The sequence below is a fragment of the Culex pipiens genome, chromosome 3, assembly GCF_016801865.2.
Source record: "Culex pipiens pallens isolate TS chromosome 3, TS_CPP_V2, whole genome shotgun sequence".
NCBI classification, from domain to species: domain Eukaryota; kingdom Metazoa; phylum Arthropoda; class Insecta; order Diptera; family Culicidae; genus Culex; species Culex pipiens.
This window is the reverse complement of record NC_068939.1, coordinates 143,105,918-143,133,773: the sequence shown is the minus strand read 5'-3', so window position 1 is coordinate 143,133,773 and position 27,856 is coordinate 143,105,918. Positions and strand designations below refer to the sequence as shown.

Sequence of the window (27,856 nt, the reverse complement as noted above, 5' to 3'; positions counted from 1 at the left end):
GTAAATTTGATTGGAAAAATTACCATTTAGAATGAATTAAAATATGTTTTAACAATTTGTTGGATTAAGAGTAAAACAGGTGTTCGCCTACTTGATACAGCATTTGACGTATTGATCATAGGGTAAAGAAGATCTATTTCTTTTTTCAAAAATGTTTTATTTAATTATTTTTTAAATCTAAATTTCAACTCCAATACTTCTAACTTACGTGAAATTGTCCGAGGATTCCGAATATGACAAAATTGAGACCGATAAGTGCCGTCTTCTTGGCCTACAGGGCAAAAACTAACGTTGTAAAATGTTTGTTCTAGAAAAATCGAAAAACTATGAGAAAAACTGCAATGGGCCAAAAAGTTAATACCGTAGGCTTATAGTGCATGAAATTACCTATCTTTTGACCTATGGAAGTATGGGTGTTGGAAGCTGTTGCAAAAAGATATTAAGGTTTTAAAAAAATCAATTTTTAACAGTAATTTGCAAAAGCTATGAGAAAAAGTCAGACCAATCCTGGATGTCTATGGCGCATTTTGAAGGGCTTCAAAAGACCTTTCGAATGCATCTAAGAGAGTTGGAATTGATGAAGTTTTACGGAAATGCGAGCAATTTTAAGATTTTTAATGTTTTTTCGACCTCAAACTTCAAAGCCCGTTTTACCCCACTTCCCTTTGTCGTAGAGGGCTCATATTTGGCATGAGTTCATCTCATGTATAGACAAATAAACGCTGAAAGTTTCATCCAAATCGGAGCACCTCGATACGACCTCTAGAACAAACCGAGCAATATTTACAAATACTGCCTCTTAAAATATGACATAAAAAAATGTCAATTTTCAGGCGGCATTTAAGAATTCAATAACATTCTAAATTAGTTAATTTGAAAATTAAATAATAAAATCATACAAAAATTGAAGACTTCTAATTTAATTTCTTACATAAATTTTATAACTTCGGAGTTTTATTATTTTATCTGGAGAGAGGGTCTGCATTCTGATGTGTGCATATTTGAGGTGTGAATATTTTCTGGCTATGCCTTGGGCTGTGCGTCGAATTAGGTGCAAAAATCCAAATTGGCCTACTGTGGTGAGTGTCCGGGATAAAAGCTATCATCGATTTGAAGCAGAGCTTTGGATTGTGTGTCTTAGACAGTTTTTTTCTGCTGTAGTTTGAGGTGTGCACTTTTGTATAGAGCTTTCCACAAGTTGCACGATTGTCTAAAAATCGCCCTTTTTTATATATTTTTTGATGAATAATACGTTATTCCGGATTTTGAGAATGCCATAATCGGGAACCTTTGACTTCAAATTTCGTGATAATCACCATTTCAGGATGCACATTTTCGAAAAACACATATTTTTCTGAAAATTAAAAAATGAAAGGGTGCGGACCTCCTTAACAAGATATTGAAAAATGGACCTTCGATTCGTAATCAAGGACTAAAATTCCCCCTTTTGGGCAAAGTTTCACGTATATAAAAGAGGGTTCGGGGCAACTACTTCCGATTCCGTGTGAGTATTTTTTAGTACCTATATATTCGAATTAATGCTACACAAGGAGTTTCTCATTAAATAATAGATAAAAAACTAAAACATGCTTTTAAAAACGTTGTGATTTTCAGTACATATTTTCAGTGTCTCATAAGTTCTATGCAGCTTGAGTATAAAGTGCGTTATTTGGTGCTTCAAATCGCAAGTATAAAAATAATATTGATACTAAATTGTGAAGTATGTAAAATAAAACAAAGAGTATCTACTTTTCAATAAATCTACAATACAAATCGTCCAGTCAATTCACTAAGCCCGTGTTCCTCGAACAAAGGCTTTCCTAACGCCATCGACGCTACTATCGAGCACAAACTGAATCGAACCAATCACAACGTCCCAGTAGGACCAAACCAGCCACAGTATCAACGCGTAGATCGCCGCTTGCACCAATTTGTCCATGATGTACAATCTAAAACGGGAAGGTTGATTAATTTCACGAATTTTCCCAAAAACCTGCAACTCACTTTCTAAGCAGCCTCCTGGCCTTGGGCAGCGTCGCCGGTGGTTCCTTGAGGACGTACTGCCGCACCCCGAGGATGTAGTCCCGGAAATAGCTGGGCCAATCCAGGGCGCTCATGTCGAAGAAGAACGTTTGCCGGTCCTTCTCGGACAGGCGGCCGTACATGGCGCACATGCGGTCGTTGTTGAACACCCACTGCTTGGTGGTGTAGTACTGGAGCACGTTCAGGCCCTGGGAGATCTTCTTCTGGATTTTGATCATGCTGGAAGTGGGGGAGGGATTGTGGTTATAGGGTTGATCGTGGGGTTGAGGTTTACTTACAATGGTTTCCTTCGGAGTATAATCAGCAAGAAATCAATTAGATAGGCCGGCAGATAATGGAACAAGACTACGCAGAGCATGTGGTACAAGTAGTTGGACTTGATCGAACCGTCCGGATACCACAGGGAAAAGCAGAGCGGATTGTCGTACAGCTTTTTGCGGCCAGCTTCGAGCGCGTCGCCCCACGTGATCGGATTAACGTTGCCCGAGGCGATGTTGCAAAAGAGCGTGTTCTGCTGGAACCCGGTGTTGATGCGTTCCGCGCCCAGGATGATCACCCCGTTCATCGTTACGTCCACCGGCATCAGGCCGGAATCGTACTCCGGGTTGCAGTGCATGGTTCGGATGACGCCACGACCGCCGCCAATCATCAGTCCGGTTGGGCCGTGCGTTCCCTCGATCCAGCCGGGAATGGGTTCCCTCCAGGCGGCGATGACCACCGTTGGTCGGGCGATCGCGACCGGAAGCCGATCGCGGAACCCGTTAACGAGATCTTCGGTTAAGGCTTTGGTGTAGGCGTACGTGTTGGGCAGATTGTTGAGCAGGCTGGAATGATTTTGTTTTAAGTTTGTTTATTAGTGTGGTCCAAATCCGGCCTTCCTTAGGGCTACCCTCTGAAATAAAAAATGACTGGCGGTACCAGAAGGGGGGGAGGGGGCGTGCCCTCCTTTAACGAGGAGTCATTCACAAACACCGTAATCAAAAACTTCGACTTTGAGCTATGGTACTATGGAGCAATTCTCTGAGATTTCGGTCATTCGATTTTTTTTGTATTTTTTAATCCGGCTGAAACTTTTTTGGTGCCTTCGGTATGCCCAAAGAAGCCATTTTGCATCATTAGTTTGTCCATATAATTTTCCATACAAATTTGGCAGCTGTCCATACAAATATGATATGGGAAAATTCAAAAATCTGTATCTTTTGAAGGAATTTTTTGATCGATTTGGTGTCTTCGGCAAAGTTGTAGGTATGGATATGGACTACACTGAAAAAAATGATACACGGTAAAAAAATTTTGGTGATTATTAATTTAACTTTTTGTCACTAAAACTTGATTTGCAAAAAAACACTATTTTATTTTTTTTTATTTTTTGATATGTTTTAGAGGACTAACATTTCAAACGGACCAAACATTTAATATTACGGCCATTTGAAATGTTAGTCTTGAATTTAAATTTTTGAAAATATTTTTTTCGAAGAGATCGGAAAATTTCACGAATGTTTCATGTTTTAACATTGTAAATCGGACGTATAGTTGCTGAGATATCGACATTAGAAAATGGTGGGTTGTTTGGGTGAGACTTAGAAAACATCAATTTTCCTGTTTTTTTACCTATGCATGGCAATATCTCAGCAACTAAGGTTCGAATCAACAAAGTCCGAAAAAGCAAAATATAGAGAATTTTCTCAGCTTTTCAAAAATATGTTTTTCAAAAGTGGGCAAACATGGGCACTATTTTTAAAAAATGAATAACTGCGACTATTTTCAAAAAAGTTACCTAAAAATGGTTATAACTTGAAAACGGTGCACTTTATCAAAAATTCACTAAAGTACTTTTTGATTGCAAATTCGATTTTACATCGAAAAATGAAGTTGAAAAATTTTTGCGACCAATATTTCGATTTTTTGAAAAAATCTGTATTGATTCAAAAAATCATAACTCGGTCAAAGATTTTTTGCCCATTCTGGAAATTTCAGAAAAGTTGGCATTTTATGTCCTCTTAAACATATCAAAAAATAAAAAAAATTAAAAATAGTGTTTTTTTGCAAATCAAGTTTTAGTGACAAAAAGTTAAATTAAAAATCACCAAAAAAATTTTTACCGTGTATCATTTTTTTTCAGTGTAGTCCATATCCATACCTACAACTTTGCCGAAGACACCAAATCGATCAAAAAATTCCTTCAAAAGATACAGATTTTTGAATTTTCACATATCATTTTTGTATGAACAGCTGCCAAATTTGTATGGAAAATTATACGGACAAACTAATGATGCAAAATGGCTTCGTTGAGCATACCGAAGGCACCAAAAAAGTTTCAGCCGGATTAAAAAATACAAATATTAAAATTAAAGAAAAAAGACCGATTCCATAGAGAACTGCTCTATGATGAAAGTTTGTTTGCGCAAAAAAAGATAAAGCCTCGTTTTTCCATAATATTAAAAGCATCCGTAAAAAACAGAATGTGTAAATTTTTCAAGTTCTAGTTAGTTTTATGTACAAATTCTTTGAAAAATTAAAGTTTTCGATTCGTATGCATTTTTTGTTTGTTTGAAAAAAGTTTGAAAAAATAGTTCACATGAATTGATCAAATTAATCATTTCTGATGGACTACCCGGGCAGTCTACATAGGCTAAAAATCTTGTTTGCAACAGATCTTATGAGAGAATGCCTAAGAGTAAGACAATAACAACTCAAGTTATGGTACATTGAAAATGATCAAATCATTGAACTCTCGCATAGCTTTATTCATGTGCTATTTCAACTTTAAAAAAACAATCAGCAGTCATAATAAAATTTGTTATTATTTTTTATTATTAAATATTACCTTAACTACGACAAAATTGTGACCAATTTATCCTGGACATTATTTTGGCCAATATTACCAATTTTTTTTGAATAAAAGGTAAAAAATATGAAAGCTGATTTTTTTTAAATTGTTTATATTGTTAGAAAATATTCCAAGTGACCATAACCCAATTTGTTATTATGTTTTATTTATCTTAATATGGCTAGAAATATAAAAAAAATACCGAAAATAAAAATTAAAAACTTTGAAAACGGTTTTTTAAAATGATTTATATACCTCCCAAATTAACCAATAATTTGTTAGAAAATTTTCAAAAATTGCAAAACGAAACATTTTAATATTCTTAATTACTAGAACTTTGGATACTTTCAAATATTTTTTTCAGGTTCAGGTTCAGGTTTCAGGTTTTGCCTGGTGAAATATTAAATTTAATATTTTTTCAAATGTTGAACAAGCCGTCAGCAAAAAATTACTGATTCTATGCAGTAATGTTGAATTGGAACCAAGCTAATATTTGAATTATATAAGGGTCATTCCATCCCAAGTGACCACGCGTCCAACATCGACCTTCACCAAATCTGCTCATATTTGGCATGGGGGTTGTTTTTGCCCCAAAAACAAAGAATCCCAAGTTTGGTGACATTTGGTCCACCCCCGCGCCCGTGGCGCCCCCCTCTTTTTCTGAGAATTTTGAAAAACCTCATTTTTAAAATGCATTTTGCTAAGAGAAAAGTTTACAAAAAGTGAACTTTTGGGTATGCATATTTGAAGATTTTTTGACGTAGAATCGAATGGCGTACTCAAAATTTACGTAAAGTGTTGCCAGATATGAAAATTTTGCGCTTTAAGTTTTAAAATGCATTTTTAACCCTTTAGACGAGCACTTACGGGAAAACTGACAATTGCATTCGATTGCTGAGAGTTTTTTACATTAAATTCAATCAAAACCTCAGGGTAAATTGAATATTTCTTGAGATATCACATTTTTAAGTTGGAAAGCTCTGTATTGCATAGCAAATGTTTTACTTAACCATCAATTTTCAACAGTACATTGCATAGTAGGCCTTGAAATTTGAATATGTTTTTTTTTCAATTTCTTAACGAAAGCAAGTGAATGTCCCAAAATTGAATTTATGTATGTATGTATTGTATGTATGTATGTATTTATGTATGTATGTATTGTATGTATGCATTTGAGCCCCCGTCTTGGCATATTGTAAAAAACTGAAATTTGGAGAATTTTTTCGACATACGACGCTAAGCCAAAACAGCCATATCATATTGTAAAAGACTGATATTTTAGGTATTTTTGCGAAAATACGTAGTTTTGTGATTTTTTTTAGTATTTAGGCCTTTGCAAATATTTTTGAAGTTTATGTCCCTCAACTCTGACCCAAGTCAAGGTTGGGGGCGTGGGGTGGGGGGGTGCTATGTATAAATAAAAAAGTAAAAAATTTGAAATTTCTGGTAACGGTATCAACATTTGAATAAAAAAAAAGTGTTTTAAAGTGCATTATACACCTGTCCAGTTGTTTTGCAATCATAAGTTCCAAAATTTCTTAGTAATGACGAAAATTTTATTTTTGCGAGAAAAAAAAGTTTTTGCGGTGCTGAACATTGTAATTTCATAAAAGTTCAAAATATTTTTAAACGAGCCCAAACAAGCTAAAAATGATTATCAATGCAGAAAAAGGCATTTTAGATTGTTTTGAGTTGATTAGACTTCTATTTGCATTGACATTTATTTTATCATTTATTTTATCGAAAATACGTATTTTTGTGAAAATTCTGAGTATTTCAAAAAATGCGTTAATACTTTCAAAATGTTTAAAAAAATCCCGATCATTTGATACCCATACTGTAATAACATAAATGTTGAGGGTTTTTTTTCGAGAAAAAAAATGCATTTTCAAAATACAGAAATAGGGGAAATATGCCCATTTTAAGCCTAATAAGCGGTCGTGTTTGAATGATGCTGGATAATCTGGATTGTTCCTTGAAATTCACTAAAACCAAGTACACCAACGAGTAGAGCAACTTTTTGTGAACATATCTGTTTATTTTCACTTTTATTAATAGTTATGCTATTCCTTTTACAAGCATTAAAAAAAAATATTTCAAAAATGCATTCTAATCAGTCGAGTGCATTGGGCCACGCCCATTTTTCTATTTTCAGCTTAGTTCTTTTTTTCTTCCAGCGCTCTTTTGGGTCTGCTTAGTGCTGCCAAAATTGATGAAATTTTAAGCGAACACTCACGAAAAGTAGCATTTATAGCGAAAGTTTCCTGGCAGCACTTGCTCACTCCAACAGGCGCTGCACCAGCATGTTGGTGGTGTTGGTGGCCACCCTTTGTTCTTTATTTGCCTTCGCTCCTCGCTCGGTTTTCTCCAGCCTTCGATTGGAATGCATAATAGCAATGGATAGTTAACGTCATCCTGATTTCCAAACACTTTAATTTTTTGAAGTTTGGATGATTTTTCATAGGATTATAACCAATGTCTCCCATATAACCAGAATCCCATAAGCTCTGTGCCTCAGTTATGCATGCCTCTGTTTTGCATCCCCCATATGCGGTGCTAAACCGATGCACGACTGTATTTCACCAATAGCGAATTGAGCTTTCGGGAACATTTTAGTGTCTGATATCGGAGAACATTTTTTTGTCTGTTGATAACAGAGTGAGTTATTTTTCGAACAAATCTCTGTTATTATTTTGTATTTTTACAACAGCCAATCTGGGTGATTTAATACCAAGTCCTGACCTCTTGACAGTAACATAACTTCAACGTTTACAGTTATTTTCACCTGCTCGGGTATCGTGCCGTGGATCAATAATATCAGCCGTGGACATTGTTATCAACTTTGTTTTCAATTTTCTAATTCTAACTCTAAGATCAACAATTACTTCAACTTTATACCTTAACTTTAAAACCATAATGAAACAAGATTTAAATTTAAATTTATTCGAAAAATTCACAATTGGCGGAATAACAAATATCAATTTCCTGCTAAACCAAGTTTATGGTCTTCTTTCTCTTGCAATAGAGTTGTTAATGGCTTCGATACTTGTGTCGAGCACGAGCTGAATCGGACCGATCACGATTTTCCAGTAGGACCAAATCAACCACAGGATCAACGTGTAGAACGCCACTTGCACCACTTTATCCATGATGTACAATCTGGAAGGAAAGTCAGTATAGTAGGAAGTCTCCACAAAGGTCAAATTTAAATCTCACTTTCGTAGCAGTCTTTTTGCTCTTGGCAAGGTCTCCGGAGGTTCCTTGAGCACGTACTGCCGAATACCAAGCACGTAGTCGAGGAAATACGTTGAATAATCCAAGTGCGTTATGTCTAAGAAGAAGGTGTCCTGATCTTTTGCGGACAGTCGATTATACATTGCGTACATTTGGTCATTTTTGAACACCCACTGCTTGGTGGTGTAGTACTGAAGCATGTCCAGGCCCTGGGAGATCTTCTTCTGCACTTTGACCAAGCTGGAAAGTAGAACTTTTATTAGGGGTTATTGGGATACAAGATGGGATCAACCTACAATGGTTCCCTCCGGAACACAACAAGCAAGAAGTCTATCAGATAGGCCGGCAAGTAATGGAACAGGACGACACAGATCATGTGGTGAACGTAGTTGGACTTGATCGATCCGTCTGGATACCACAACGAGAAGCAGAGTGGATTCTGAAGCACCTTCTCACCACAAACTTGTACAGATTTTCCCCATGCGATTGGATTCACGTTGTCGGAGGAAATGTTGCAGAACAGCGCATTCCCATCCAAACCCGCGTTGATGCGTTCCGCACCGAGTATGATCACCGCGTTCATCGTTACATCCACCGGCATGACGTGCGTATCGTAGTCCGGATTGCAGTGCATCGTACGAACAACGCCTCGACCACAACCAATTATCAGCCCGGTCGGGCCGTTGGTTCCCTCGATCCACCCGGGCACCGGTTCCTTCCATGCCGCAATGACGATCGTAGGCCTTGCGATGGCGATCGGTAATCGATCGCGGATCCCGTTGACCAGATCTTCGGTGAGTGCCTTTGTGTAGGAGTAAGTATCTGGTAAATTGTCGAGCATGCTGGAATGGTAATATCGTAGAGCGGTTAACTCACTAAAGTACTTGACACTCGTACGGTTTAAGGACAATACTTTGCAAACACTTACAAGCCACTAAGACCAAAGCATGTGTTCCCGCGTACAGATTTGCTCCAAATGGTAACAGTTATGTTCTAAGCCTTGAGTTTCTGTTTAAAGCAAAAATATTACGGGTTTTACAAGGGTTGAGCATCAGATTCACACAAACAAACACACAACATAACACAGACAAACGTTACAATGACACAATAACTCAACCGAGACAAACACTTTGACGGCGACATCGATTTTGACGGCGACATCTAAGTCGTGGACTTAGCTAAATTGCGTTTTGACCCACCATGCGTTTCTATCATTTTCCTTTAATTGCAACACCTTTCAGCGTTACCAAATTAAACGTAATGCCCAAGCAATCTCGAAATGCGGTAAGGATTTCAGCATGCTACACAAAAATCACTCTTACCTTGGCGTCACCAGATCCAGCACCTTGCTGTCGACCAGGTCGGCCAGCTTGGAGATGCCCAGCGGGCTGTGGGGCGCCGGATACGCCCGTTCCTCCACGACGGCTTCGTTACACTGGCAGAACGCCGTAGACACGTGCACAAACGCCACCAGCCGCTTCATGCGTTCGGCCAGCCGCAGAACCCGCAGCGTTCCGTTCAGGTTGTAGTTGACGGCCTGTTTCAGCTCCTGGTCGAAGCGCACGTTGGCCGCACAGTGGAACACCACCTCGACGTTCTCCGCCAGCTCGGCCTGATCGCCGTTCGCCATGTCCAGGTCGTCCTCCAGGATGTCCCCCCGCACGAGCCGGATCTTGTCCAGCTGGGCCCGGTTCGTCTCGCGGATCCGATCGAACACCAGATGCTTCAGGTATTCGTCCTTGCGCTGGGCCGCGTCCACGCCCCGCTTTGTGCGGATCAACAGGTAGATGCACTTGAGCTCCGGGCAGTCCCGCAGCAGCTTCTCCACCAGGACTTTGCCCATGAAACCCGTCGCACCGGTTATGAACAGCGTCCGGCCCGCATAGGTATCCGGGATGCTGCGGTGCATGGTTGGCGGAGGCGACGGCTGGTCCATCGCACTGTGGCGCCTCAAGTACGACAAGCTGGAATGTGGACCAAGGGCAGCGCAGTCTGTTCATCGGGGGAGAGAAAGAAATGCAAAGAAGAAAATAAAACCGCCGTAAGGACCCAATTAGTAAATCGCCTCATTCTCTTATGGTATATCTTGAACCGGCTTGTACGACCTTCAAAATTTACGAATTTTACTCGAATGGTAAAGTTTAATATCATTTGCAAATTCCGGTTTGTTTAAAGAAAATGTTTTCGTCGTGTCGCCGCGCGAAAGTAATAATTATTTGGAATCAGCCTAGTAAAACACAAACTCAATATCGATGACCAAAACGAAGTGCAAGTGTCGCGAGAAGTCACAACATTTGTAGAATCAAGGTCAAAATCAAGTGGCGTCACAGCAAAACATAAGCGAGGATACAAAGAATTGATTGTTATCAGCACACAAGATGTAGAAAGTGCGAAGAATCGGGCGAGATAGTACGATCAATTTCCAAGAATGTCTGGCATCTGCTTGGACTACATAATGTCAACTAAATAGAAGGCGTGGTTTACTCATTTTTAGTATGCCATCCTTTTAGATCCTACAGGAGGAATAGACGAGAACGTTACAAATACGTTCAACAGCTCTTAAAGATCCATAGAAGAATAACGGTACATCTGGAAAGAATGATTAGAAATCTCAGGACATCTAAGTGTTGCTTGAAAATTAGGTAACCCGCGTAACAATTTGACCCTTTGGGGTACATGTCGAATTCTAGGAGAAGATCAGATCAATTAATTAATAAACTGGGACATCGAAGGGATGCACTCGGTCATGAAATTTCTCTACGTAGATATCGAATGCTAACGTAACATGATCAAGCATAAGGTGATTCATACATTGCTACTGTAACTTATCCAACCTGGAACAAAACCCTGTTGAAGATTCAATAATATTAAGTTCGAAGATCATCCTACCAACGTGTTTCCCTCAGAAAGAAATACAAGTGGAGTCCAGTTATAGTCAAAAGTAAAAGTCCAGTGAGTAAGGTGCAAAAGTGTCCCGAAGTAAGTACCTGAAGTGACATCGCCGAGGAAACCCTAACAGTGGATAGTTCCTGACTTTGCAACGCTGCAGGCATACTCCAGAGGGCATGCCGCCCTGATAACTTGGATGTACAACACGTCGTTAAAAGAAAATTGCTCTTTTGGTCAATTAACTTGGTCATGAAATATCAAATGACATATTACCACCTTTAGACGGAACATTGGAAAGAAGCACTCTTAAAATTTTAGAAAATGTATCGGTTGGAAGTAAGACTTGTTTTATGTGACTTTGTCAATGTTTTTGAAAATGTCATTTTTTTAGGGGTCAACTTTGGCCGTGTTTTTTACTAACATTACCTATATTTTAAGTAAAAAGAAGTATGCAGTAATTTTTGTAGTGTCTCAGACTATGCCTCTACGCATTTTTTTACAATTAAAATGATAATGATGCCATAATATAGCAGAAAATGTGAAAAACAAGCAAAAAATTGAAAAAGTGACTTTAAAAACATAAAAAATTAGATAGTCAAAATGTAATGATAGGAGGTGGTAGAATAGGCCAAATACTACCAAAAACAAACATAAACTAAACAAGATAAATGCAAATTAAAAAACTAAAAATAAAACAAGAAAAACATAAAACAAGAGAAGTAAAATTTTTCGTAGAACAAAAGTTGCTCAAAACCTCCTGAACACGAGAAAAATAAAAAAAAAATCGAAAAAGAAATTTAGCCAGCCAGCCAGAGGTTAAGAAGCCAAAATCACAAAAAAATAATTTCCATAACAGATTCAGAGAATTTTAACTTCCACTAACTTAATCAGAAAAAAAACACAAAAATCAAGCCTCCATAAAATGAAAGAAAATATTTCCATTGACACATTCAGCGGCACCACTCCTACCAGCTTGGACTTTAGTACTGGTTGCAATTCACAATCTATAAACATTTCTTTCAGTTTCTGCACCTTCGGGCAGCCACCGAAGCTAAGACCACGTCAATTTTAAGCCGCAATGAACAATTTGTCACTTGACTGTTGGCGAGTCTCGGCCGACCAATGTAAAAACTGGAGACTGCGAAGTTGCAAAACAACAATGTAAAAACTAAGTGACCGGCAATCAGTTTATCGTTCGGCGATAACTTGTCCCACCCGTCAATTCCTAATATTTCTAAGTTTAAGAATGGTTATTCGGCGCATTCGCCCCTTGCCGTACCATACTTTCATTCACTTAGGAGCCCATGGCGGCGAAGTCCTTGTAAATAAAAGGGAGACACTAGTGGCTGAACGCTCGGGTAGTCATTTGACCCTATTTTTTTCTTCTAAAAAATCTCACAGCTTTTGATAGAATTGACCAATTTGGATGCTTCCGGTTGCAAAAGATCCAGATTTGTCTATATTTTTAACTGTCAGATGGGGGACAAATATGGTCAACTTTTACCGGAGATATTCCGGATTCCGTTGGGGTACCTCGGCTCACCTATATGGGTTTTTGGTCAATATAACAACAAATTTTTCACAGACCAATGCCGATGCTAACTTCAAGGCATCATTCTAATACATCACCCTGCCAAAATAATTAACATGGATAAGAGCGAGTTTTTCACCAATGTGTAACAGGTCGTTTCGAGGTGCTCCAATTTGGATGAAACTTTCATCGTTTGTTTGTCTATACATGAGATGAACTCATGCCAAATATGAGCCCTCTACGACAAAGGGAAATTGGGTAAACGGGCATTGAAGTTTGAGGTCCAAAAAACATATAAAATCTTAAAATTTCTCGCATTTCCGTAAAACTTTATCAATTCCAACTCTCTTAGATGCATTCGAAAGGTCTTTTGAAGCACTTCATAATGTGCCATAGACATCCAGGATTGGTTTGACTTTTTCTCATAGCTTTTACAAATTACTGTTTTTTTTTTTGAGTTTTCATGGTTTGTTTATTTAGACATAATTCGTGTTACAAAACTTTCCCTGCGCTTTACAAATGTTCAATAAGCTTCCGAAACAAAACCTACCGTTTTTACGTTCATTCCACCTATGCTCTCTTATTTCTTTTTTCAACACAAATAGTGATGGTTCTAATACTCTCAAGTTGTCACTAATAGTTTTTACTGCAAGCCATAAAGTTGCCTTTTCTGAAATGCTTTTTTCGTCGAGTTCCAAATGAAGAATATCCTCTAAATCAACAACGTTCCTTTGCCTTCGACACCTGCAGTTTTACTATCAAGTGAAACAAAATAGTTATAAAACAGTTTAACAGTATTGAAATCAATATTTTCAACCACCACCTTCCCTTCATTTAACCATTCTCTTGCGTTACGTGTAAGTTTTTGTTGTGAAACTAAATCTACCAAATAACTTTCATCTGTTGGAGTGCCATGAACATTAAAATTACAAAAAAATATTTCTAAGGAACAATGCCTTAGATTTTGCTTCCGGATCAACTAGCCTGAGACCTCCTTTGACATACTGTTAAAACTGTTTTTTTTTTTAAACCTTAATATCTTTTTGCAACAGCCTCCAACAGCCATACTCCTGTGGGTCAAAAGTTAGGGAATATCATGGACTATAAGCCTACGGTATTATCTTATTGGCCAATCGCAGTTTGTCTCCTAGTTTTTCGATTTTTCTGCAACAAACTTTCAGTTTTTGCCCTGTAAGCCTCCATAGCACCACTTTTTGGTCTCAATTTTGACATATTTGGAATCATCGGAAAATTTCACGTAAGTTAGAAGTAATGCAGTTGTGAATTTGATTGGAAAAAATGCCATTTAAAATGAATTGATTTGCAAGGTTAATGTTTGTATTTTCAATTAAATAGGGCACTTTTATGACTTTTGCTTTGCTTTTTTTTTTGGGACCACAGATCGGAAATGCCACGAAACTTTAGGACACTTTTTTTAGTAAATTCATTGATATTTAGAATATTTTCAGTTGCAGCATAACTGTAATAATGTGTAAGGAATTTTGTGATACTTTATACTTAAATAATTTTTTTTGAAAGCTGGCCTTGAAATTAGAAATTGGATTTTTACCGGCAAATTATTGAAAAATTTGGATTTGTGATCTGGGACCAAAATTATCCCTTAGGACAAAATTTCACGCAAATCAAAATAAGATCGGGCAACTTTTTCCGATTTCGCAAGGGCCACAGAGAATGAATTCTTTTAAAAAAATATTCTGAAATGGGTTTTTAAATAAAATACCGTAACATTTTTTTTTTCATAGAAACCGTATTTTTGCAAAATACTCAAATTTTGTTATCACACGATATTTTGTATCGGTATGAGAATTCAAAAAGTTATTTTTTTACTGTACCTTAATAATAATGCTTAAAAAAAATCGACTGCCTGTCTCAAGCTACCATTTTGACAACTAATGCAATATTTTAACCTATGACGCTATGACCCTTGAATTAGGTTAGCCGCCTGTAGATTATAGTACAAGTCGTTAAACAAAACCAAGAGAAAAGAAGCGACACGTTCGAGTTTCAGTCCGAGGCTTATTAATCGTCATTCAGCATGCATAGGTACTAGTCGATATTATAGAAGATGGGAAAAACTTCATTGCAAATCAGGGGTAAGGTTTCTTGTTTAGACTTACATTTTTCGCGATATACTTATTTTAATTTTTTTTTGTTTGGTTTATAGTATTTCTTTAAATTTTTTAACAAACAATTCTGTTTTTTTTTTTCAAAAAAAAAACAGAATTGTACCAAAAAAAAAGGACACAACCCCTACACGACACCCACCGGCTAAGCAGTGCAGTGCAGTGTTGCCCTCAAGGACCAATTGTCGGCAAAACGGATGGCCCTGTATGTAGGTCACCGGGTCTCCTGCCCCACTCTGCATTGCAACCGAGTCGATGGCCACGGTCAGAATTGTGGGCACTTATTCGAAAAATTGCTATAAAAAAATGTTTTTCGTTTAAGTTTGAGTTAATGAATCTGAAAACTTGATGAATTTTCAGTATTTTTTTTTTTTTTTTCAAGATCTTCGCAGCCACATTTTTGCAAATTCCCCATCCCCTTCAATAAAGAATTCACGAGCCGGTTCACCCTGACTTGTAAAGTTCACGACGTGGTCGTCGTTGTCTTTCGCTCGTTGCAGTCTTCTGATACCGCTGGCCCCCCTTAAACGAACCTACAACGACGGTGCACTCTGCTGTCCAAAGTGCATCACCTTTCTGCGGCCAATTGCAGTTGGCATGCTGCCCCTCTTGAGAACTTATTGGGGATGAATTACGACGTGCCGGTGTGGTGGCGGGTGCCTCGCACAGTACTGACCTTAAAAGTTGGATTTAATTCTTGACGTTTTTTCTTTCTGCACTCTTGAGGCCCTCGAAAAGCATGGATGCACAAGGACGGAAAAAAGATAATTGGTTGTTGATAAATATATGTATTTAATTACTTTACAACATCAATTATTGCAACGAAAATTTTATTTGAAAAATTATTATAAATTAAATCGCAGCAGTTTTGAAAAAAAGCAGAAAATAATGCTCAAAATTAAAAATTTTCTCAGTGTACCAACAAAAGTCGCGAATCTGTTGTGTGTTAAAAGTGCATCTTGGAATGCAACACCGAGCTCAGCTGTAGAAAATCTGCACACGATGGAAATGAGTCAAGCTCGATGATAAATACGGTGCAGCTTCGCGGTGGAAATTATTGCGACAAAGATGCAAAAAAAAAGTGCATCTAGGGAAATTCTCACGACTAAAGGGTAGGCTTTGTTTCTTGGGCAGAGTTTGTTTTTTAATTAAATGTATGGTTAAGAATTGCAACAATTAATGGTGGTTTGTTATTTGGAATAAAGCGTCGAGAAATTTTTTCCACAATTTTTGAAACATACAAAAACTATTTCGAAAATTTAATGATTAAATATTGAGATCTTTCCTAGCAACAGAGTTGTTTGTCCAATTATATGGATAATTCTCCGCCAACACACACAGCAATAGCCCCGACCATCTTCGATTTGCGTGTAACTTTGTCCTAAGGATTTATTCTCGTCACTGATCACGAAAACGACCTCAATTTTTCGATATCTCGTGACAGAGGGGCGTCACGACCCCTTCCATGTTTTAACATTCGAAAAATGTTTTTCAATCATTTATGTAAAACTGGACGCCCGATTTGATGGCATACCTACTAAGAATTCCGATAAAACGTAGTTTCATCGAAAAAACTACAAAAAAATCTAAAACCATGTAATTTTTCGTTATTCAACTTTTACTCAAAATTTTTTGAGCCGTGCCATTTTATGAGGCATTTAGTTTACTTTTTGAATCTGCAATAATCCAGAAGGGTTATTTTTTTATTTATAACAAAAATTTTCATTTTAAAATTTCGTATTTATTGTAACTTTGCTGGGTTATTTTTTAGAGTGTAACAATTGTAAGTTGTAGAATGGCATCTTGTTTTTTTTTTCTTGATGAAAAATACGTTTATTCAGAATTTTGAGTACGCCATCAAATCGGGCGTCCAATGACATAAAAGTCCGTTTGACAATAAATTTCCCAACTATCATCATTAAAGGCTGCAAATTATTGAATAACACTTCTTTTTTCAACTGTTCAAAAATAAAAAGGATCGTATCGATAATTTTAATTTGAAAGACTTGTTAAATCGATTGTAACCTTGAAGGCAAGTGCAGATTTTTAAGGAGACAAAAAAACGAATAAATGAAAACAAAATTTTGAAGAACTTGTGCAATTTCTTCTCAACATTTAAAAATACGTTGCATAGCATTTATGAAATCAAACATTACACACTTTTTCTAACAAATTTTGAATTTTTTAGACTGCAAATTGGAAAAAGACTCAACTTTAGGAAAAACATATTAATAATAAATTCGGAAATAAATAAGGAAATCGGAAAAAGTTTCCCCGACCCCTCTTCGATTTTCGTGAAACTTTGCTCTTAGGGGTAATTTTGGTCCTTGATCACGAATCCGAGGTCCATTTTTCGATATCTCGTGACGGTGGGGCGGTACGACCCCTTTCATTTTTCTGGTTTTTTACTAAGACACGTTTTTCAGTGATTTGTAGCTCGCAACCGTGAAGAGATAGAAATTTGGTGTCAAAGGGACTTTTGTGTAAAATTAGACGCCCGATTTGATAGCGTACTCAAAATTCCGAAAAAAAACATATTTTTCATCAAAAAAGTTAAAAAATAGTTTTAAAATCGCTGCCATTTCCCGTTACTCAACTGTCAAAAATCGTGAGACATGTCATTTTATGGGAAATTTAATGTACTTTTCGAATCTGAAATAACCCAGAAGGGTCATTTTTTCATTTAGAACAAAATTTTTCATTTTAAAATTACGTGTTTTTTCTAACTTTGCAGGGTTACATTTTAGAGTGTAACAATGTTCTACAAAGTTGTAGAGCAGACAAAAACAAAAATTTTGATATATAGACATAAGGGGTTTGCATGTATTCTTCACGAGTTATCAGAATTTTACAAAAAAAAAAAATGAAAAAGTTATGATTTTGACCATTTTTGACCAGTTTTTCGAATTTTTAACCCCAAAAACTCAATCGTGTGCTTTTGAAAGTATTTTTTTTCGGAAAGCTCAGCTAATTTTGCATAAGAATGACCCCTTGGACGATTGTTGTGGCTTGTGCACTGCTTGTATGTGGGGATTTTTCGAAAATAAAAAAACAAACCGGATACACTCACTCATCACAAACATATTTTTTTTGAAAAAAAAATCTGATTATCGCAATGCAATTTCTAGGGGAAATAAACCCATTTTAAGCCTAATAAGCGGTCTTGTTTGAATGATGCTGGATAATCTGGAGGTTTCCTTGAAATTCAGTAAAACCAAGTACACCAACGAGTAGAGCAACTTTTTGTGAACATTTCTGTTTATTTTCACTTTTATTAAAAGTTATGCTATTCCTTTTACAAGCATTTTTAAAAAATATTTCAAAAACGCATTCTAATCAGTCGTGTGCATTGGGCCACGCCCATTTTTGTATTTTCAGCTTAGTTATTTTTTTCTTCGTCGTTTAGGTCTGCTTCGTGCTGCCAAAATTGATGAAATTTTGAGCGAACACTCACGAAAAGTAGCATTTATAGAGAAAGTTTCCTGGCAACACCAAAAGCGCTGCTGGTGGTGTTGGTGGCCACCCTTTGTTCTTTATTTGCCTTCGCTTCTCGCTCGGTTTTCTTCAGCCTTCGATTAGAATGGATGGTCAAAATTGAAACTTCAAAAGACTTAGCGCGTTTGTTTTTTTGATGGCGCTTGCTAATTATTTACATGTTTCGGGATTATTTTTCAAGTGAGTGACTAAGTAACGGTCAAAAGAACATGTAGCCGTAGGTTGGAAGCAATTTTATATCTTAAGCGCTTTGAAATCGTTAGCGCAAGTGAAAAGATATTGATGGCGACTTTCGTTAAGCAGTTAACCTCTGATCTTGCGTGTGGATGTGTGTGCCACCAAAATGATGAGAAATGGTCTCGCAAAATAGAAATTATGATCAAAAGTGCATTAAATTTGATCTTTTTGGCCAGTAAGTGGCATACATTTGCGTGCTTACTCGAGGCGGTGCTGTTGCTGGTAAGTTTACAGCCTAAATAGTATTTTTGAGCTTTAATCGAGCATCAAACTCTTCATATGACGAAGATAGGTGTTTGATTAGAAAGGGTATAATTCCCCTATCTCTTCACGGTTGCGAGCTACAAATCACTGAAAAACGTGTCTTAGTAAAAAACCAGAAAAATGAAAGGGGTCGTACCGCCCCACCGTCACGAGATATCTAAAAATGGACCTCGGATTCGTGATCTGGGACCAAAATTATTAGAGCAAAGTTTCACGAAAATCGAAGAGGGGTCGTGGCAACTGCTGTGTGAGTTGGCGGAGATTGACAGTTTGGACCTTTTTTTTATTAAGAAGTATTTTATTAATGTTATGTTCATCAATTCTAGGTTTAAAGAGAATAACGCAAAATATGCACAATTCAAATACAACAAGTAAACTTTTATGCCAGGGGTGCCCAACATTCAGGTGAAGGCTTTTGAAATTTATTCAATGACTGGCAAGGACTTTTAACTTAAAAAAAATATTTCAGAAATTTAAAAAAAAAACAGAAAGAGATCACATTTTCAAATACTATACAATAATCGAATAAAAATTATTTTATATGTTTTTTCTTGTTGTGTACAAATTTTTGATTCTTACTCATTGAAATTTATTCTTTGTTTGAATTTAATTCTTTCTAATTAAAAATAATGCTGGGAAAAAAATGTTCAAATAGCTCGCCTAATTAAAAAAAAAAACAATGATCCAAAAAATATCACCACATGTTTACAGCTTTGCTTCTGTCATAAATTTGCAAAATATCAAAGAGTATATTGAAATGTTTTTTTTTTTATAAGTTTCCCTTTTCCGATCTGTGACTCAATATTTTAAATTTGTAAAATGATTAAAATGATTACAGTTTGCATTATTTCAAACAATTGCAATAAATTTAATTGACTTTTGCAGATTTTTTATTTCATAATCCTCTCGGAAAAAATAAAATGTATGCGTACCTCATCAGCAACACTTGTATAAACTTTAAATAAGAATATCATCAAACATTCGTTAAGGTCCTTCACTGCTTCAGAAAACTTAGATCAGGCCCGCAGGGCTAAGAGGTTGGGCACACCTGCTCTATGCTCTATTTAAGATAGTTAATTTTTAAATCATTATTCAGGTGATTAAATGGAAAAAAAAATGTCACTGTCACTTTATAAAATAAATTTAATGGAAAGTTCGTTGTATTACTTCAAATGTGCACTTTATATAAACCTTTTTAAAATTCTACCTTTTTAAATACCGATTTATTTATTTTTTGTCTCTGAGAATTTTTCATCTTGGTTTGCGAAAAATCACCTGCGGGAAACTACCCAGCTCTCACTTGCAATTGATTGTGTCACACTCGTTGATCGATGAACGTCGGGATTGTATAACTTCTAATTCACCGATTATCCGGCACAACACTCTTGACAAAGCGATTCCAGATTCAATCCGCTCTGCTTGATTTGCGACACTAGATTGCTGGCTCATCAATATTTAATATTTTTTTATATAGAATATTTTCATACGTCTTCACCGGCTGTACGCATTCTGCATTCGAAAGTAGTTTTGTTCTACTTGTTTTTTTTTAATTCTTCTCTAACACATTCACCTTGTTTTAATTCACCAAACAAAATCACTTACTTCAAAAAACTTGCTGTCCTTTTCTGAATTTTTCCTTTTTCTCAAAAAAAATATAAACACTTGAAATCTATCCTTGGCAGATTTCAACCTCAACCTTTCAGAACAACTGTTCCCAAAAATCGAACCGCACCACTCCGCGCAAAAAGAATCTCACGCGTCCGCGTCGTCCAACGGATAAGCTCCGACTGAGTACGGCCTCAGTACAACACCCGCATTACTAAGCAACAGCAAGTAAGCCTCATTGAAAGTCCCCGCACGTCGTCTCCGGCGTCGTCGTCACTCATTCGTACTTAGCTTTTTAAGTAAACGAACAGCTCATTCGGCTGCTGAACGATTCTTGTACGGTGGAGACGCGACATCAACTCGTGGTCGTCGTCGTCGTGAAGATCATCGACGAAAACGATAATTATAGTGTTCTGGGACGAGCACACAATAAACCTGGTTTCGGGGCGTTCGATCGACACTCCGTGACTTGGAACTGTTTTTCGAAGAATCTTATCTGGCCGGAGGATCCGCTACGGGAGGAGTTCGTTGATCTGACAATAGACTAATCTGGATTAGGGTGACAAGAAAAGTTGTAAATTTTGGAAAATTATGAGAGATACCCCCTGGCTCGATACTTTGGGTAAAAATAAGTAACTGTGCCAATTTTGACCCAAATCGGTCGCTTTCAATCGTTGAAGTTTTGAATGGAAAAAATCGCAAAATGTATGAGGAAAAGCATAAAAATTCAAAATTTCGCCAAAAAGTGGCGTTAAATGTGTCGGATCAATGTCAAGTGTGGTATTCTTATGTAAAATTTTAAGATATACAACTTTCTCGAAGACTGCAAAGCGATCCGAATTAACCCTGACGATTATTAGCGTTTTAAAGAAGACATTTTTGTATGAAAGATTTTTTTTACAAACGCGTGAGCGCTGTATAAAAGTATAAATTTTTAGTATGACTTTGTCAAACCAACTGTGTACAAACTTAAAAGTGTCAAACAGCAAGGTGTCAAACCATCGGGTTTTTAGTGTAGTGGATTAGCGCACCACCAATCAACGACCAGCCTCTGTAGAACAATACGAAGGACGATTACTGAGGAGAAAACACGTTACGGTAATTTCCCTTCGGATGGGTTCTTCCAACTGCAATTAATTGGACCTTTTATAAATCATCCGTGAAGCTTTAATTAGGAGACGAGTACGTAAACGTAAACTAAGTGCACAATTCAATTTTGTAGAGGCATATGCAGTTGTTCAGGTTAGATTTCATTTCAAAGTAGAGGAAAACGTAATACAGGCGACTTTCTGGCTGTCGATCTTCTCGATATAAATCTTGCTTTCGCTGTCAATGAATTTTTCAGTCCCTTCAAGTAGCATGCTTTGATACCTCCCGCTCTTGACGGTCCCTTCAATATCGACAACGAGAGGGTCCACTGTATTAGCATTCGCTTTGTTCATAAAAGTCATTTTAAAAAAAAACAGAAATTACATTTAGATCTTCATATAAAAAGAATTGGAATATTTTTTTTACGATTTGAATAATACAAAATGAAAATTATAGTTACAAAACGGTAAAAATATACAGTCACACCTCGATTATCCGAAGACTTTGAAGAACTTTGACTTCGGAAAATCGAATCTCGAAAAAAACATTTGTTTCATCGTCTTATTTTTTTTAACTCAAGTATGACCAAAAATCTGGGAATTTGTAATCTATGATGGCAGCCAATATAATGGTTGTATGAAATATTTTAAAATAAAATCACTTTTTTTGGTTTTTCACTTGGTAACCACCCAAATTTGACTGCTATGTGGTCGTTGATCTCGATATTTTCGTTTATTATGCTAGTACTAATTTTATGTCAAGGGACAAACTCTCACACAGTGGATCCTCTCCGAACAAAGGTGTGACAAAATTAAAAAAATGTCAGGTATTCTACCAAATATGTCATATTAGGGTAATTGTGGGCAGCTGAATTCAAAAAATACATTTATTTTTTCATGAAATAAAATCTAAGTACATTAGGGTGGTTCATAAATTATAATTTAAAAAAAATTCAATTGCTGAAATTGTATTTTTTATATCAATAGTAGTTTGGAATTTTGATTTTTTGTGTGTGTAAATCTTAACAAATAAAATGTTAGGGTGGTACCATATCACAAAGATCCATAACCGAAATTTTGTTAATCAAAATTCGTAGATACCACACTTTTAAATAACAGCTTTGTCATCTTCCGAAAAGTTGATCAGGTTCAATACAGTAGTAACGTTAGGATGGTCCAGTTAATAGTGTGTTCCAAAATTTGTGTATTTGAGGAAAAGTGTATTTTGGCTTCTATGAGATTATCATAACATTTTAACTGTGCACATTTTAGTAGTATCTGTAGTTTATGAAACACAATAAATTGAAGGACCTTTAAAAAAATTCTAGATTTTTGTTGAGGCCAACGAAAAATTCATTTCAAGTTTTTATCTCCTTCCCCTTTTGAATATTCTCCAAATACTAGGGTGCAAAACAAAGATCGTTACCTACAAAATTAATAAATCATTAACTTTTTTTTTTTGCATTAGAGTTATTAATTAGAGAAATTTGTGATACATTTTAATTTAAAAAGTTGAGAATACAGTTTTGATTTTTTTATATTTCCCATCTTCCCTCCTCTATTCATTCACGACTAGAGCCAAGGTCTGCTCTGCTTTTTATGTACTAAGCTACACATAAAAATATGTAAGGTAAAAACTGCTTTAAGGAAGACTTTTTGGGACAGTTGAAAGAAAAAAATCTTGCATGGTTAGGATTCCCACAAGAAAATCTATCGTATCAAAAAAAGTATGTACCGTCATCAGGGGTGACATTAGGTCTGGGGTGAGATTGGGTCATACAAATTTTAGCAATTTTGTATGACTTTATCTCACCCACCAGAACCAATGTCACCCCTGATGACGGTATTCATTGAAATGTTTGCAATTGCTCATTAAGTAATATGTTTATCACTGCCCGCATCACTTTGTTCCAATAATTCTCCACGCAGATACACATCGTAGCTTGTGTGCTATCTTGTGACACGTCCTATATTTTTCAGCATACGGGTCACAAGATAGCACACAAGCACATGTGAAATTTTACGATAGAAAGTATTTTCGCCGTTAAAGTTTTTGGTCATTCCAAGAGGAATATTTAACCAAGTCATAATAAATGACGAGGGAGAGGGGGGGGGGAATCTTGGTACACTAAGAAATCCAAAATTCAGTATTATTTTAGTACATTTGTTGAATTCTTGAATATGAAGAAAAATCATAAGGCGATTGCCATATCTGACTTTTTGATCCGATTCGTGAATAGAGTAGAGTAGATCCACTTTGACTTTTTTTTAGAAACATGCAAATTTTTATCTTTCGAGCAAGTATGAGCAAAATTTGCTATATATAGTCTGGAAGTAAATTATATTTCATGACAGAAACTGCATACGAGACTTTGGTCACACCCGTACAAAATTGTTCCTAAAGGGTTGAAATTCGAAAAAATCTTGAAAATAGTGTATGCTTTCTTTCGTTTGAATAGCTAAAAAGGGGGGAGAGGTGAATCAAAATTCCAAGAACAGTAAAATTAACAACTTTTAAATACCTTTCGAATGCAGCCAAAAAAATCAAATTTGGTTTAAAATTGGCTGAGTTATGCAAGTTTTAAGAAAAAATAGTTTTTGCGAATTTTGAAGCTTCAGCTACTAGAAATAACAAAAATGTCTGCACTCTCAAAGTCGCCAAAAATTCAAATTCCATCCAATCTTGCACAAAATTTGAGAAAGTGTTTTTGAAGGTATGAAAAAAAATTGAAAAATTCTAACACTTTTGAAATTTAACTTTCATTTTTTGATTTTTGTCACACCTGGATCCACTGTGCCTCAGCTACAGTCAAATTCGAGGGGAAGGGCAACTAAAAAATCATCAAAATCAATCAAATTTAATTTGTTTTTTTTTCTTCTGAGGTAATAATCCTGCTCAAAAAATTATCTTTCCACAGAAAGCTCTAAGATTCATCTTCATGTATACCTATCGACTTAGAATCGAAAACTAAACTGTTACTTAGCACTGGCTCAACCGATTGTGTTCAAACAGATCACATTTGGCTCGGTTTAGGGTCCCATACATTGCGATCAAATTGTTTAAACTTTCGATAAGTAGATCAAAAGCTATGGGTAAAAATAAATTTTAACATATATCCGGATGTTAGGTAAGTGGCCTGAAAAAGACTCAAACGCCATTGAATCAATTTGTAATTCAAAAGAAACTTAATGTTTTAAAATCTGGCAACCCAGTTATAACCACTTATGAGATATTTATGATCATTTTTGAAGCCGGAAATTGCGGCTTGTTTGTACATTTAATTAACAGTAATAATTGCTCTAAACCGAATTAAGACGTAACACACAGCTGAAATGAACACAAAAACTCTGTTAGGTTCATAATATGTACAAATTGTAATTTGATTATTCACAAATAAAACCGAATTGAATTGAATTTTGAAGCCGGATCCAACTTATCTGTGTAAAAACTAAGCCCGGATACATCTAGCAACTTATCGTTGAATTCATAATCGAAAGATTTTCCTAAAGAGTCCAAATGTTTGAAGATCTGGCAACCCTGTCTCCAGTCATGATCACTTAGGTGATATTTTTGTACTTTCTTGAAGCCGGATCTTTTGGTTTTTGTTGGTTCCGCACCAAAAACTATGTTTGATGTCAGATGTTCATTATTTCTAGTTTCCAGATCATTTGTGTGACTGAGGGTGACAACAACTACGAAGTGACCATTCTCTGCCAACTTACACGAAAATGGAAAAAGTAGCCCGAACCCCTCTTTAATTTGTGAGATACTTTATCTTTAAGGGTAATTTTAGTCCCTGATTGCAAATCTGAGGTCCATTTTTTTAATATCTCATGACTGCAGGGTGGTACGAACCTATCATTTTTGATTTGATAGTGCATTCAATTTTCCGAAAAAATGTATTATTCGTAAAAAAAAACAAAAAAAAGTTTTAAAAATTCTTGCATTTTTCGCTATTCAACTTTAAAAAAATAAAGAAGGAAAATGAAAAGTAACTTTCGAATCTGCAATAACCCGGAAGTTCAAGGTTCCAACCAAGAAGGTTATTAATGTTCTGGAAAGTTGTGGAGCAGTCAATTACAAATTATGATATATAAACATAAGAGTTATTGTGATCTTACGAAAAAAAAAAGTACACTTAATTTCCTTTCAATTTTTTTTTTGCCCTTTGATTAACCAAAAATAACACGGTTTTTTAATCTATTTTTGTATTTTTCAATGAAAAACACTTTATTAGAATTAAATTATAATTGAAAAAACTCATTTATTTAGCTAAAATTCATAAATAAACGTACCATTGAATTGAACTTATACCAGCAGATTTGGGAAGATTCAACACGTAGATAGTTTTCCACAAAGTTATTCAAATGTTGATATCATTGTGTTGAATAACTATTACTTAATGATATAAAATTTGTTATTTATTTGTTTTACTACTTTTGAATTTCCGCAGCAAATCAATTATTTTGCCAAACAAAATTAACTCCCGGGTCCCGGAAATTCCCGAGAAATTTCAAATAGGTTTGAGATGACTTTTCAAATTTTTCACTTAAAATTTCTATGAATTATTTTAAAAAGTATAAACTTAGTTTAACAAATTGAAAACATTGATTTTTTCCTTAAAAACTGTAGCAGCAACCTAAGTGAAGGAACATTAGATATAAAAAAATGAAATCCTATCAATGTCACCCCGGTTTACGGTATTCATGAACAATGCATAAACAATAGAATCACAATAGTTTACAGTATTTATCTCGGTATTTATTTGCCTCCTGTTTTTTGAGGAAATTTTGTGAGTGGGAACAAAAACCACGATTTTGTAATACTGTTACAACACAAAATTGAATTCCATAGATTTCTTTTTACACAAAAACTCATTAGCAAATGTGTCCAGCCTGAACAATAATTACGAAGGCGTTGGCAATAAATATTTATGAAACCAAAGGCCCACTCCACCCAGTTCTAATGGCATAGATTTCTTTCACTAGCGCGTCGATTTGGAGGTGCAGTTTGTAATTACTGGTAGATTTTTATTGCTCTGCGCGGCGCCGAACACCGTTATTGAAAAAAAGAGCTTAACAGCCCTTCCTCACACGATCGTTAAGCTTTTCAGAAAAGTTTCTTGCATTAAAACAAGTTTGCAGTTACATTTGCTGGAGCTTTCGTAAACAAAAGGTAATCAATCACAATTTGTTACGATTTCAAGTGTAACGTCTGTTCATCTGTGACTGCCACTTTACAATTAATTACCCACCTAATTTTTTAAGCAAATACACAAACAAATTGTTCCTCATATAGGAATATCATAAACACCCCCGAGGGGGTACCAGTAAAGTGCACACACCCCCTCGAAATCGGAATCCGCCCGGAGGGGCGGCGGCGGTGGCAGAGACTGCAAAGTGCAACCGGTTTTATGCTAAAACGGCCCAGGTGATGCATCGAGCTTTGTGTCTTTTTGTCTAACAGTAATGTGGGCTAAAATTGAAGATTACGTAGTGAAACAGTGTGGGGCAAAATTGTTTTGGTCATTCCTGTACTGACCACATTTTTATAAATTTTTAAATTTATTATTTTCTTTTCATTTTTTTTTATTTTCAGCATTTACATATGCCCTTTTTTAAGGCCGATGCTGAGCTGAAGTATATTTGATTATAACTTTAAAAACAAACAAAAAACAACAAAAATTAAAATAAAAAACAATCCTAAACAATGCACTAACTTTGCCCAGTACTGTAGATGATCGCACATCCTGATGATAGCTTACAAATAGCAGGTCTTTGAAGTGCACCTCATGCTTTCATTATGACACAATCGGCGTCAATCGTCACTGGGACTGGGGACCGGCTCGGCTAGAACAAGGTCCATTGCTACGATTGCATTCAAATTCGAACAATACCGACCAGAAATGCACTCAAGCTTAAGCCGGTTTGTCGCCTTGGAGGTGACATGAAGTGCAGTCCGGCACATGGTGATTATGCACAAAAACCTGGGTACTGGCCGGAGATGCCAAGTGACGATTAATAGTTGTGTTGTTTTGGATCTGACGCTCTGGTGCAAAACTTGATTGCTAACGATTTGTTTTGATTTTATGGTTTGTGGTTGCGACTTTTGTGCGATATGAAATTGAGATTTGCATGGTACAATAGAAAGTTAATTACGAAGGCCTTTATGCTTTTTTTATGATGGTTACTTAGCTTAACTTAATCCTTTTTATACGTAGATATTCCCTCAGCTTCCTTCAAAATATTCCCAAAAAATTAGAGAGCGAAAAAAAATGATTTTTTCTAAAATTTAAATTTTCATTGAATAACGTTATAAACTGGATTGTAAATATTTATGAATTCATAGCACAACGTTTATTTATGCATTTTACATCAAATAAAGCCTTATTAGTCGTTTTATACATTTCCAGTTTTGGGACCACAGATTGGTAAAAAAACGTAAATGTTAAGAAAAAAAATCATAAGCCAAAACCAACACCAAAGACAAAGACAA

At 36.0% G+C, this 27,856-nt stretch overlaps 2 protein-coding genes across 5 annotated transcripts in view; one reads left to right on the top strand and one right to left on the bottom strand.

Moving 5' to 3' along the window:
* Nucleotides 1–1,599: 1,599 nt before the first annotated feature.
* LOC120431341 (putative fatty acyl-CoA reductase CG5065) lies at nt 1,600–20,482 on the bottom strand. Of its 4 annotated transcripts, none has more exons than XM_052709362.1 (5): nt 19,943–20,471; nt 9,430–10,099; nt 2,322–2,867; nt 2,005–2,262; nt 1,600–1,949 (listed from the first exon to the last, which is right to left on the bottom strand). In XM_052709362.1, the coding sequence occupies exons 2-5, from the start codon at nt 10,041–10,043 to the stop codon at nt 1,790–1,792; spliced, it is 1,578 nt and encodes a 525-aa protein (XP_052565322.1). In that variant the 5' UTR covers nt 10,044–10,099; nt 19,943–20,471; the 3' UTR covers nt 1,600–1,789. The 4 variants fall into 4 exon arrangements, with proteins under 4 accessions (XP_052565322.1, XP_052565323.1, XP_039452407.1 ...); XM_052709363.1 differs by having other exon boundaries at nt 19,968–20,471; XM_039596473.2 differs by having other exon boundaries at nt 20,270–20,471.
* A 3,999-nt stretch (nt 20,483–24,481) lies between these two features.
* The window catches only part of LOC120420934 (platelet binding protein GspB-like), a 47,980-nt gene continuing 44,605 nt past the window's right edge, over nt 24,482–27,856 (top strand). Inside the window, exon 1 of the mRNA XM_052709984.1 lies at nt 24,482–24,488. Coding sequence (XP_052565944.1) covers nt 24,482–24,488 — 7 coding nt within the window. The remainder of the gene's footprint in view (nt 24,489–27,856) is intronic.

Bases quoted from the DNA above. Each gene is read 5' to 3' on its own strand.
- LOC120431341 (XM_052709364.1), bottom strand. From the start codon at position 10,043: ATGGACCAGCCGTCGCCTCCGCCAACCATGCACCGCAGCATCCCGGAT. The intron at 8,950-9,429 runs GTAAGAGTGATT...TTACCATTCCAG, and splicing joins CTGGATCTGGTGACGCCAAG to CATGCTCGACAATTTACCAG. The intron at 8,033-8,089 runs GTGAGATTTAAA...CTTTCCTTCCAG, and splicing joins GCAAAAAGACTGCTACGAAA to ATTGTACATCATGGATAAAG.